The following is a 13687-nucleotide window of genomic DNA, read 5'->3' as shown; positions in this document are numbered from 1 at the left end:
TTATTGAAGACTTCGGGTCCTTTTCTCTAACTTTGTAATTGCTTAAGTTCTTACACGGTTTGCCAGATAGTGAATAGGGGAAAACAAATGAAAAACACGAATTTAATCAGTTTGGTTCCCTGACTGCTTCTTAATATGCAGATTTGAGGAGAAGGTGAAAACTCCCATTACACAGAAACACGTAGATACAGGTATCACTCATTTCTTAATTCCACTGATAAACCAGAGGTCATTGTAAGATAAAACATACATAATAAAAATAATTGGCTCTTTGCACTGATGCTTTAAAACACATTTTCATTTCCTCTTAAAAGCTTTATTTGGTCCCTTTCCCTGAATAATGCATGCAGTGCTCATTTCTCCTTCACCGGATCGGCTCAAAGCTTGATGAATATGGCTGTGGTTTGATGGGCAGTCTCTCCATCTCACGTTGAGGCTTGGCTATGAAAAGAATTAGAATAGCAAGATCAATTGTCAGGCTAAGTAAATGAGGTCTCATCTCGGATCTGATTGCTTATATGAGAGGGCTGAAGTGATTCTTGGCTGCACTCTTAGGGAGAAGAGAGAAATGCATTTTAATTGCCCTGGCAGGGATAACAGGTGTTCTTCCAGCTACCAAAACGCAAAGCTGCGTTGTCTTTGCACTATAGAAGTCTTTCCCTTAAGTGAGAATACGTATTCTTAAAGCAAAACAACCCAGAAACGCTGGCGTGGTGATGCACATCTGTAATCCCAGGACTTTGGGAGGCCGAGGTGGGCGGATGGCTTGAGCCCAGGAGTTCCACACTAGCCTGAGCAATATGGTGATAACCCCACCTCCACGAAAAAATACAAAAATTAGCCAGACGTGGTGGCGCGCGCCTGTGGTCCCAGCTACGGGGGAGGCTGAGACTGGAGGATCGCTTGAGCTCGGGAGGTCGAGGCTGCAGTGAGCAGAGATCGCACCACTGTAATCTACCCTGGGCCACAGAGGAACACCCTATCTCAAAAAAGCAAACCACCAAAAAAACCAGGGACAGTTCAATGTTCTTTTTCGTTTCATAGCTACTTACACTCAAATTTACAAATACCTATTATCTTGTCGACAGGGCAAGAAATAATTTATGCTGAAGAGACGAAAGACCAGAAAGCATATTTCTGTGTTTTATTCTCCATGTGGCCATCATGGACGAGGACGAAGAGGGACATGATTTTTCCTTTAACGAGAAGAATGCTTAAGCTCTGAATTTTTAACCAATTTTTATGCTCGTTACTCTGCTGTAGGGTATGTATTTACCAAGATTAGCAGAACACCGCGAGTTCACCAGGCAGAGACAAGTCACTGTGAAGTAGATAGCACAGGACCTCCCGGAGGGTAGCGGCCAGAAACTACATATCCCGGCGTGTCCCGCTCGCGAGCACAATGGAGCCTTTCGTCATTCGGTTCACGACGCTACGCATTCCCTGAGCGCCGCCGGATGCCGGCCTGGGTCCCGCCCAGGGCGGAGGGCCCTCCTGGGCTAGGAAAACTACAGTTCCCGACATGCCCCGCCACGGGTGCGCCTGCGTACCGGAGCTACTGCGCCGGGGAGCGGGTTGGTTTAAAACGCTGAGTTAGTTTCAAGGAAACCCGCTCGCCTGCAGCAGTACGGAGCCTCAGGCGGACAGATGGACTGTAGGGTGAGGCTGCCGGGCCCTGGGCGGGTGAGCTGTGGTCGGAGGCTCGTTGGGGAGAGGCGTCGGCTCAGATAAGGACAGTCACCACTCCCTGGCGCCCTCTCCCTGTCCTGACGGAGTCCAGTCTCACTCCCTGGACCTCAGGGCCCTGATTTAAGGCTCTTCGGCGTTGGCTGCTGATGAAAGCCATTAGGAGTGAAGTTTGCATTGGCCTGGCTCCAGCTGAGGGATGGGAGATAGCCGCGGAAGCCTCCAGATAAGCCCAATACCACCTTTATTTATGTGTTAAGTTGGAGGTTAATAAGTTCCTGGGAAGGCTATTTCGGCGTTAATGTTTGCTTTTTACCCCCAGTTAATCCTCCCTGGCTTGCTTACCAGAATATAGGTGTCAGGAATTTGCACTTGTTCTTTACGGCTTCTGCAGTACCTGGCGCTTTTGCTAGAACGGAATAGACATTCGTTAAGTTCCTGTCGAAGTATTCTCCTGTTTATTTACCACCCATAATTTCCCAGGCACTGTACTGGGCTCGAAAGATAGAAAAGTGTCTATTTTGACCCCACTTTGGGGAAGTTCTGTTAGTCTGCTGTAAATGCCCGCACACACGTGCTTCTAATTTGTTAATCTTGGCATGCTCAGGACTAGGTCCTTTAGTCCTTTCTGTTCTCTGTTATCCCGCCTTATGGTTTTCTTGAGCTCTTCAGAAACTAATCTCCAGTCCACACCTCATCCCCAAACTTTAGATCCACAAATTCAATAATGTATCTTTCATGTTTTAAATTTGACATTTTAAAAACTACTATCTTTTCCACAAAACGGATTCTTCCTTAATAAGTTTCCGTTGTCTCCGTGATAGCACCGTCCAGGCCAAAAACCTTGGAGTAATCTTGGCTTTTGCCTTTCCCTCATATCTCATATCTAATGCATCAGCAAAAGCTATCTTTCAAGTATATCTAGCCACTAACCTCTCTTACAGTAAGAATACCACTGCTGTCACCTTGGTTCTGACCAGTAGCATCTCTACTTCTGCTCTTGTTCTTCCACCATTTGGAGTGGGAGGGAGTCAAAGTGATCCAGTTAAAAGGAAAGTTAGATAGCATTCCTCAGCTATAGACCCCAGTGGCTCTGAGAATCACTGACAGCAAACGCCAGACTTTTACATTGGCCTTCAAGGCCCTGTGTATTCTGATTTATTTATTTTTTTTCTTTGAGATAGAGTCTCACTCAGTCGCCCAGGCTGGAGTGCAGTGGTGAGATCTCAGCTCACTGCAAGCTCCCCTTCCTGGGTTCACGCCTTTCTTCTGCCTCAGCCTCCTGAATAGCTGGGACTACAGGCGCATGCCATCACGCCTGGCAATTTTTTTTTTTTTTTTTGTATTTTTAGTAGAGACAGGGTTTCACCGTGTTAGCCAGGATGGTCTCTTTCTGCTGACCTGGTGATCCTCCCGTCTCTGCCTCCCAAAGTGCTGGGATTACAGGCGTGAGCCACTGCTCCCAGCCGTATTCTGGTTTTATTATTACCCTCTCACTTCATCTGTCAGTGTTCTCTGTGTTACTCCTTCCTCTCCAGCCAAACCCACGTCTTTATTGTATGTGAACTCATCAGACCTTCTAACTTCAGGCCTTTGCACTTGCTGTTTCCGTCTTCTGGGCCTTTCTGCCCTCTGATATCTATATAGCAGGTCTTTGCTCAAATCTTATGAGGCTTTCTTTGACCACACTGCTTAAAATGAAAACCTGCCCTGCAGCCTTCATCCCATGTTCTTTCCTGTTTCACTTTCCTCCTTTGCACTTATCACCAATAAACAGACTATGTATTTTACTTACTGTCTGTCTTCTTCAACTGGAATATAAGCTCCACAAAGGCAGGGAGTTTTGTCGGTACTGCTCTACCCCGTCCACGCCCCGTGCCATTGCCTATAACAGTGTCTAGCTCTTGGTAAATGTTCAGGAAATGTTTGTTAGATGTGTGAGTGAATAAAGATAGTGTTACCATATTATTTTCCAGTGGTTGTGATAAACAACATTGACTCCCTGGACTGTTATTTTGGAACCAATGGCATATACTTGTATATGCTTTTGCCAGTGTGCACCTATTGCCAGGTGTAGGAATGGAGCCTGTGTCCACAGAAGCAAGTGTTCTCTTTTAAAAGTCATCTGGCTTTTACTAGTATATTACTTGTGACATTGGTCTTTTTCTTGCCATGCTTTCCATAAGGTTACCTGCCTAGAAACTCTTTGGAAATTTTCTTCCTAAACATTAAGACAGAATTCTATTAGTTTGATAATGATATATGCATAGAAATTAGTTATGAATGAACTTTTTTAAAATTAAAAGTTTATATCTCAGTATTTTTATTGCTGTTACTATCAAGCATTAGGACTTAGGTTCAAGGCAGCAATCAATATTTGCTCCTTTTGAAACACAACAAAGCACCGATATGTTAAAGCTGTTTTCTCTTTGCTAGAATGTCAGCCAGTAGAGGTAGATTCTTTTCATGTAAGACTGTTCTTCTTGGACTATGAACCATAGAACTATGACTTGTGAGGATCTGCCAAGTGGCCAATGGAGAGTGTGTGTGTATTTATGTGTGTATGGGTGTGGGTGGCATTTCTGCTCTCTGCTTTGGGCCTACCAGATAGGGAGGACAGACAAGGGTATGAGCAACTGCAGTGAAAATGAAAATCTTTCTTTAACTTTAAGCCCCAACTTGGTAGATTAATTTACTGGATTGAAAGTTCTTATCTCATACTTTAACAGCCTCCCAGATACTTGGGGACTCTGCCTGGTGGCTTTAAGACTGTCCTCTTGCTGCTCAGCCATCACTGCCCCCTCCCTTGCTTCCAAGGACTCTCCTGACCTTGGCATTGTTTGGTTTTGTTTTTGTTTTCCCATGGTGGGAAGTGGAGGTGGTGGTTGGGAGGGAAGGTTTTCAGCTAACCCTGAGACTTGTTTTTATTTTTATTTTTTTAGAGACAGGGTCTTGCTTTGTCACCCAGGCTGGGGTGCAGTGGCACAATCATAGCTCACTGAAGCCTGTACCTCCTGAGCTCAAGTGATCCATGTGCCTCAGCCTCCCGAGTAGCTAGGGCTACAGGCACAGGCCACTGTGCCCAGCTCATTTTTAAACATTTTTGGTAGAGAATAGGGTCTTGCCATGTGGGCCAGGCTGGTCTGGAACTCCCGGCCTCAAGTGATCCTCCCACATGGGCCTTTCAAAAATGCTGGGACTACAGGCATGAACCACTGTGCCTGGCCATGAGATCTGTTTTTAGTAAATCCCCAAAGGCCAGATTGGCTTATTTAATTTTTGCATCAGCAACTTTGATGACCTGAACAGGATTCTCAGCGATTGACTAAGAGGATATTTTAAGGACAACACCATATATTTCACTCAAAAGCTTTGTCCCCTGCCTACCATCAATCAGTGTCCCAGTCACCTCAATCTCCCCCTTCTTAGGGTGAATTTTCTACAAACCTCCTGCCCCTCAGAGACCGGGGCAAGTTGGTTCCTCCTTTTTGAAAGTATATTTTCTCTGTGGAAGCCTGAGATGCTTCAGTGTAGAGGAGGGTCGGATGGCATTGGGTGTGGATGCAAACCAATTTCCTACCACGACATGTTGGACCTTCTTTTTTTTAAAACAAATGAAGCAACTTAAATGATTTGCCATTTTCATTTCATGGCTGAATGTACACATGTCCTGGAGAGTGAATGTGAGCATTTAATACAGATCATAGGTTCCTTAGGGAAATATCAACAAAACTAGACATATGAACAATGACATGAAAAAATTTTAGTTGGGAATCTGCATCCTATTCAAACTATGTGGGGGAGCTTCTCCATTTCCTATATATTTTTTTCCAAAGATAGACTTTTGCAATATGCATATTAGTATTATGTGCTTGGCTTCTGATATAAATGAACATGGACAAGACTCTATATTATAACTGGCTACCTGGGCCTAATAAATTGCCACAGAAATTGTTCTCCCTCCCCCGCTGTGGCACTGCTTGTCATTTTTACTTCTTCCTTCTACTTTTTTTCCACCAGCTAATGCCTGGGCCTACCGTATGCAGAAGAAAGTGACTAAAACAAAAAAACAAAAGTTTTTAATCTCACATAAGCAGAGTTTGAAGATGACTGGTTTTGCCCAAATGCCATGTTAGTCCGAGGTGCACTGTCTTTTCCTTGTGTTTATCAGACCCTGGTGATCCTTGGCTCTTTGTTTGTATTTGAGAGTGAGGTGCTGCATGCCTGATAGAACGCTCTGGGAATTGTAAGGGGGTAGGAAAAGACAGGTGCCATCTTTTCTCTCCTTTTTATTCAGAAAAACAAAATCCTGCCTAGGAGCCCTTTTGCAAACTTCTGCCCAAAGTCTCTTTGGCCAGAATATTCACATGAGTGTGCCGCTGAGGCGAGGCTTTTCTGCTGCCTTTGGAGAGAGGACAAAGGAGCTGTGTCTGCACACACCCTGTTAGCCAACCTTTCCCTCCTTTTTCTCCCCACCTTTGGCCTGATTTATCTCTAGGTCAGTAGCTGGATAGCAGGTGACAGAAAATAGCATGGAGGTGTTTCTCCATTGTTACCCCTCCATTTTTTGCCCACCCAGTGCTGTTGGTGGCTCCCCCAACTCCAGCCCTGGTTTATGGCAGCTGATCCAGCCCTATGGGCTTACTCAGAGGCTCTTCCTTTTACTGCTTGAGGAATACTATACTGGCTCATGTGGTAACATTACCAGGAGTCTCCACATCTGTTTTTTTTTTCCCCCAGAAATATAGACGAACCCTACTTTGAATCTTTGTATGTCCAGAGACTGCATCAGTATCTGCATGTCTTTGTCTTTCCTTCAGGAATGAACTGAAAAAAAAGAAAGTTAGTTAATAGAAGGGAGCTTCTTTCACCCCATGTCGTTAAGCTGACTTAACAGCAGATCTAAAGAATGCAAAAAGCTTGTGTCAAAAAATGCATTGTTTCACAGTAGGGCATGAAAGAAAAATTCTGGTCAGAAACACCATAATAAGAGTAAAAAGAAAAACAGGCTGAGTGTGATGGCTCATGCCTGTAATGCCAGCACTCTGGGAGACTGAGGCTGGCGGATCACTTGAGGTCAGGAGTTTGAGACCAGCCTGGCCAGCATAGTGAAACCTCGTGTCTACTAAAAATACAAAAAAAAAATTAGCTGGGCCTGGTGGTACACACCTGTAATCTCAGCTACCCGGGAGGCTGAGGTGGGAGGATTGCTTGAACTCAGGAGGTGGAGGTTGCAGTGAGCCGAGATTGCTCCATTTCAGTCCAGCTTAGGTGACAGAGCAAGACTCCGCCTCAAAAAAGAAAAAAATAGACCATTTTCTGGGACCTGTGAGAAGAGATAGAAAGTGAATTGGAGAGCTATTTCAGGATGAAGAAACATCCTCAGCAGGCATAGCAAGCTCAGCCCCACCATGATTCTTGCTCCCACGAGTCCTCCCACTTCATGAATTCTTGCCCTGGGTCCTGGGACCACCTTCAGCAACTTGAACATGAGGTGGACCCCCCTTTCACTTACAGGAAGGTGAGGGTCAGGGAGATACCTAATTACGTAGGAAGTGGTAACAAGGTGTATTCCTGATATTCCAAGTTGGACCCTTATGAACACATTCCCATATGAACACGATCCCTAGAAATGGCTGAGGTTTATAGCATGATTAGTAGAGAAATGTCTGTACAGGATGGAGTTGCAGGAAAATGTTTTTAAAGTTTTCATCAATTACTTTGTCATTGAACACGATTCATTTACACGTTGGGACCACATGTAAGCTAATTCTGCTTCTGTCACTAATATCTTGAAAGAGTATTCTCACTATTCTTATTTTCACTGGGTTTTGGGGGAGGATCCTGTGGAAATTTGATGTCAATAGCTGTAGAAAGGTCTTTGCTTTTGCTTGAAGTTAAGGTTGCATGTTATTTTTAAAAATGCTGCTTCAGTGTAGGATACATAGTTGGTAAATCATTTATTTTATGACAGCTTTACAGAGGTCCAAGTATAGAATGTTTTTCAAGAAGGTTGAATGGTAATAATGTTATGATGCAAATGGCTAGTAATAAAAGCCTTTCCCTCAGCAAGTCATAGGTCCTCGTGTGTGACTAATAGTGGCAAATAGAATAGATTAAATTATGATGAAATAAACTACTCAACAATCTTACTGGCTTACAACAACATAGGTTTATTGTATGTCATGACATCCACACTGTATATCATGAATGGGTTGTGGGTCTGTTTGATGTCATCGTCACCTTGGGACCCTAGTGCATGGAGAAAGTCCTGCCTGGGATGTTGCTCATCTCATGGGGGAGGCAAAAGAGAGAGATGGTGAAGAACAAGCTGGCTCTCATAACTTCCACCTACATTTAATTTGCCAAAGCAGAACACATGACCATTCCTGAGTTCAACAGGACAGTGATGCCTAATCCTGGCACAGGAATGGCAGTGACTATTTTTGAACAATAATAGGACCTACCACACTAAGATTGTGACTGTATTCTTAGGTACATATGGAAACTGCAGTGTCCAGACCGGTCCTTTCTCCAACCCACATCAATGCTACAGCTTCTGAAACATTCACAGTACTTCAGCAAAGGATGAGAATAGTTGAGGAACAGACCAGTTCACTGAGGGATGACCTAATAATGTTGGATTTTGGTGAAAAAAGGTAACAAAAACGAACTAGATCTCTGTAGGTTGAAGAATTTTGCTTCACTACTTATTAAGTCACAGTAGTTTGGCAGATGAGATGGATATTCGCAAAAGAACTGAGAAATAATTTTCATTTGAGCATTACTTAGAAAACATTTACAAAATGAAGAGTTGTCATTCTGTGGTAGAGCTAGAGTTACTATCACTTCTTTCCTAAACAGATACTTAAAATGTGTTAATTAGGTATACAAACTTCGGTATTCTGTTCGCTTGATTAAAAACAAATGTAATTTTTCATGTAATAAAAAAAGATTGGTTCTTATTTTAAAATAAAAAGAGACATATTAAGGTTAAAAGCTAGAATGTTGCTTCATGCCATTAATTTGGTCATTTTCTTCTCCCATATTTATTGTAAATCAAAAGAGGTTTTTGAAGTCTTCAAAAATTTTATAATTTAGAATGAGATAATCAAAAAAAATTGTTTTTTCCCCTAGTGCCTCTAAAGAAGTAATTAAAAGTTGGATTATCGGCCGGGCGCGGTGGCTCAAGCCTGTAATCCCAGCACTTTGGGAGGCCGAGACGGGCGGATCACGAGGTCAGGAGATCGAGACCATCCTGGCTAATACGGTGAAACCCTGTCTCTACTTAAAAATACAAAAAACTAGCCGGGCTACGAGGCGGGCGCCTGTAGTCCCAGCTACTCGGGAGGCTGAGGCAGGAGAATGGCGTAAACCCGGGAGGCGGAGCTTGCAGTGAGCTGAGATCCGGCCACTGCACTCCAGCCTGGGTGGCAGAGCAAGACTCCGTCTCAAAAAAAAAAAAAAGTTGGATTATCAATGGCCTGCAGAATCTGTGGGCTTAAGCAGCCAATTTAGAGTTTACTGGTGTGATTTTTAAAAAATTACATATATATTTCCTGAGTGTCTCTCACGAAAGGTATCAAATTAGTATAGTGGGTATTGCACCTATGGAATAAATAATCCTTTATTCACAATATAGTTGTTATAGCACCCATGAAATAAATAACCCTTTAGCAGTTAAAGATTAAATTTGGTTCAAATGTTGAGTATGTTGGTAACACAATAGGAATATTTATTATGAATTTAAAAATTTTCTAAAAACATGAACATATTGCCTCCATGCAGACTTTAATAGTTCACTATAATAGAATTAACATTAAACATTTTTATGCATATAAAATATACATATATGCATACATATTTTATATACATGTATTTATTATGTATCTATCACACCTTAAATATTTAACATATTTTTATTGATTTATTTTTTATTACACTTTAAGTCCTAGGGTACATGTGCACAACATGCAGGTTTGTTACATGTGTATACATGTGCCATGTTGGTGTGCTGCACCCATTAACTCGTCATTTACATTAGGTATATCTCCTAATGCTATCCCTCCCCTCTCCCCCTCCTCACAATAGGCCCCGGTGTGTGATGTTCCCCTTCCTGTGTCCAAGTGATCTCATTGTTCAGTTCCCACCTATGAGTGAGAACATGCGGTGTTTGGTTTTCTGTTCTTGTGATAGTTTGCTGAGAATGATGGTTTCCAGCTGCATCCATGTCCCTACAAAGGACACGAACTCATCCTTTTTTATGGCTGCATAGTATTCCATGGTGTATATGTGCCACATTTTCTTAATCCAGTCTGTCACTGATGGACATTTGGGTTGATTCCAAGTCTTCGCTATTGTGAATAGTGCCACAATAAACACATGTGTCTTTATGGCAACATGATTTATAATCCTTTGGGTATATACCCAGTAATGGGATGACTGGGTCAAATGGTATTTCTAGTTCTAGATCCTTGAGGAATTGCCACACTGTTTTCCATAATGGTTGAACTAGTTTACAGTCCCACTAACAGTGTAAAAGTGTTCCTATTTTTCCACATCCTCTCCAGCACCTATTGTTTCCTGACTTTTTAATGATTGGCATTCTAACTGGTGTGAGATGGTATCTCATTGTGGTTTTGATTTGCATTTCTCTGATGGCGAGTGATGATGAGCATCTTTTCATGTGTCTGTTGGCTGTATAGATGTCTTCTTTTGAGAAGTGTCTGTTCATATCCTTTCCCACTTTTTGATGGGGTGTTTTTCTTGTAAATTTGTCTGAGTTCTTTGTAGGTTCTGGATATTAGCCCTTTGTCAGATGAGTAGATTGCAAAAATTTTCTCCCATTCTGTAGGTTGCTTGTTCACTCTGATGGTAGTTTCTTTTGCTGTGCGGAAGCTCTTTAGTTTAATTAGATCGCATTTGTCGATTTTGGCTTTTGTTGCCATTGCTTTTGGTGTTTTAGACATGAAGTCCTTGCCCATGCCTATGTCCTGAATGGTATTACCTAGTTTTTCTTCTAGGGTTTTTATGGTATTAGGTCTAACATTTAAGTCTCTAATCCATCTTGAATTAATTTACGTATAAGGAGTAAGGAAAGGATCCAGTTTCAGCTTTCTACTTATGTCTAGCCAATTTTCCCAGCACCATTTATTAAATAGGGAATCCTTTCCCCATTTCTTGTTTTTGTCAGGTTTGTCAAAGATCAGATGACTGTAGATGTGTGGTATTAGGGACTCTGTTCTGTTCCATTGGTCTATATCTCTGTTGTGGTACCAGTACCATGCTGTTTTGGTTACTGTAGCCTTGTAGTGTAGTTTGAAGTCAGGTGGCGTGATGCCTCCAGCTTTTTTCTTTTGGCTTAGGATTGTCTTGGCAATGCGGGGTCTTTTTTGGTTTCATATGAACTTTAAAGCAGTTTTTTCCAATTCTGTGAAGAAAGTCATTGGTAGCTTCATGGGGATTGAATCTATAAATTACCTTGGGCAGTATGGCCATTTTCATGATATTGATTCTTCCTATCCATGAGCATGGAATGTTCTTCCATTTGTTTGTGTTCTCTTTTATTTCACTGAACAGTGGTTTGTAGTTCTCCTTGAAGAGGTTCTTCACATCCCTTGTAAGTTGGATTCCTAGGTATTTTATTGTCTTTGAAGCTATTGTGAATGGGAATTCATTTATGATTTGGCTCTCTGTTTGTCTGTTATTGGTGTATAAGAATGCTTGTGATTTTTGCACATTGATTTTGTATCCTGAGTCTTTGCTGAAGTTGCTTATCAGCTTAAGGAGATTTTGGGCTGAGACGATGGTGTTTTCTAAATATACAGTCATGTCATCTGCAAACAGGGACAATTTGACATACTTAATTAGGTACCTAATTATCACACCTTAAATATTTAACATGTTTTATGTATCGCTTGTTTCTACATAACAAGAAAAGGTTTATGAAAAACCCATATTAAAATAAACAACAATTAAAAAGTCAGTGGTCCTCATTTATCCCACATTGGCCTCATCTTTACCTAATAACAAGAAATATATTTAAAATTGAAATGGTTAATAAATGCTTGTTAACTAAAGAGTCTATTTTTTTCTTTTTTTATATTTCATTTTTAATTGACAAATAATTGTATATATTTATGGGGTAAAATGTAATGCTATGATGCATGCATACATTGTAGAATTATTGAATCAGGCTAACTAACATATCTATTACCTCACATACTTATTTCCTTGTGGCAAAAAGATTTAAAATTACTCTTTTAAGAATTTTGAAATATGCAATACATTATTATTAATTATACTCAATGTACTTTGCAGTGGATCGCTAGAACTTATACCTCCTCTTAAACTGGAGCTTTGTACTCTGATGAACAATCTCTTCTTTCCCTATCTACCTCCTCTCCTTTACCCAGCCTTTGTTAACTACTGTTCTACATTCTACTTCTGTGAGTTTGACTTTTTAAGATTTACATATAAGTGAAATCATGCATATTTGTTTTTCCATGCCTGGCTTACTTCCCTATTGATGGGCATTTAGGTTGTTTCTGTATGTTGGCTATTGTGAATAGTGCTACAGTGAACACAGGAGTGCATATATCCCTTTAACATACTGATTTCAATTCCTTAGGATGTGTACCCAGAAGTGGGATTGCTGGATCCTATGGCAGTTCTGCTTTTAGTGTTTTGAGGAGCCTCCATACTGTTCTCCAAAATGGCTATACTAATTTACATTCCCATCAACTGTGTACAGGAGATTCCCTTTTCTCAGTACCCTTGCCAACTTGTTATCTTTCATCTTTTTGATAATAGCCATTCTAACAGGTGTGAGGTTTTCTCATTGTGGTTTTAATTTGTATTTCCCTGATGATTTGTGATGTTGAGGTTTTTTTTTTTATGTATTTGTTGGCCATTTGTATGTCTTCATTTGAGGAATGTCTATTCTGGTTTTTTGCCCATGTTAAAAAAATAAGGTTGTTTTCTTATTATTGAGTAGTTTGAGTTTCTTGTATATTTTGAATATTAGTCCTTTATCAGATGTATGATTTGCAAGTATCTTCTCCCAATCTGTGAGTTGTTTCTTCATTCTGGTGATTGTTTCCATTGCTGTGCAGAAGTCTTTTAGTTTGATGCATTCCTATTTGTCTATTTTTGCTTTTGTTGCCTGTGCTTTGGGAGTCATATCCAAGAAATCATTGCTGAGACCAATGTTAAAGGGGTTTTCCCTTATGTTTTCTTCTAGTAGTTTTAGTTTCAGGTCTTATGTTTTACATTTGTCTTTAATCCATTCTGAGCTGATTCTAGTATATGGGGTGAAATAAGGGCCCAATTTCATTCTTCTATATATGGATAGCCAGTTTTCCTAGTACTTGATAGAAGAGACTGTCCTTTCCCATTGTGTATTCTTGGCACCTTTGTTGAAAATCAATTGACCATAAATGCATAGGTTTACTTCTGGGCTGCCTATCATATTTCGTTGAGATATGTGTTGTTATGTAGAAATGTTTAGATATACAAATACTTACCATTGTTTTACATTTGCCTACAGTATTCAGTACAGTAACATGCTATACCGGTTTATAGCCCAGGAGATATAGCCTAGGTATGTTGGACAGTGTATCTTTTTGTACAGATACTGTGCTCTCTTTATTACTATATCTTTGTAATATATTTGAAATTAGCTAATGTGCTGCCTCCACCTTTGTTATTTTTGCTCAGGATTGGTTTGGCTATTTTGGGGGTCTTTTGTGGTTCCATATGAATTTTCAGGTTTTTCTATTTCTATGAAGAATGGCATTGGGATTTTAACAGGGATTGCACTGAATCTGTAGATGACTTTGGGTATTATAGATGTTTTCACAGTATTAATTCTTTTAATCCATAAACCTGGGATATCTTTCAATTTACAGTCATGTGGCACGTAAGGACCTTTCAGTCAGTGACAGAGTGTATATTAGATGGTAGTCCCATAAGACTGTAATGGAGCTGAAAAATTCCTATT

The 13687-nt window shown here is 40.9% G+C and overlaps 1 protein-coding gene and 1 long non-coding RNA gene across 3 annotated transcripts in view; one reads left to right on the top strand and one right to left on the bottom strand.

Moving 5' to 3' along the window:
- Positions 1 to 272: 272 nt before the first annotated feature.
- Positions 273 to 1409, bottom strand: LOC117094694. The gene is made up of 3 exons (XR_004441646.1): positions 1277 to 1409; positions 1071 to 1196; positions 273 to 441 (listed from the first exon to the last, which is right to left on the bottom strand). It is a non-coding gene; the product is annotated as an uncharacterized LOC117094694 (long non-coding RNA).
- A 71-nt stretch (positions 1410 to 1480) lies between these two features.
- CCDC150 (coiled-coil domain containing 150) overlaps positions 1481 to 13687 on the top strand; it is a 95485-nt gene continuing 83278 nt past the window's right edge. The window contains exons 1-2 of one of the 2 annotated variants that reach the window (XM_033230782.1): positions 1481 to 1659; positions 8182 to 8345. In XM_033230782.1, coding sequence (XP_033086673.1) covers positions 1648 to 1659; positions 8182 to 8345 — 176 coding nt within the window. In that variant the 5' untranslated portion in view covers positions 1481 to 1647. The remainder of the gene's footprint in view (positions 1660 to 8181; positions 8346 to 13687) is intronic. The other variant, XM_033230783.1, reaches the window with a different exon arrangement.

The sequence above is a fragment of the Trachypithecus francoisi genome, unplaced genomic scaffold, assembly GCF_009764315.1.
Source record: "Trachypithecus francoisi isolate TF-2019V2 unplaced genomic scaffold, Tfra_2.0 Lachesis_group13, whole genome shotgun sequence".
Taxonomy (NCBI): domain Eukaryota; kingdom Metazoa; phylum Chordata; class Mammalia; order Primates; family Cercopithecidae; genus Trachypithecus; species Trachypithecus francoisi.
This window is presented reverse-complemented; position numbering and strand designations above follow the sequence as displayed.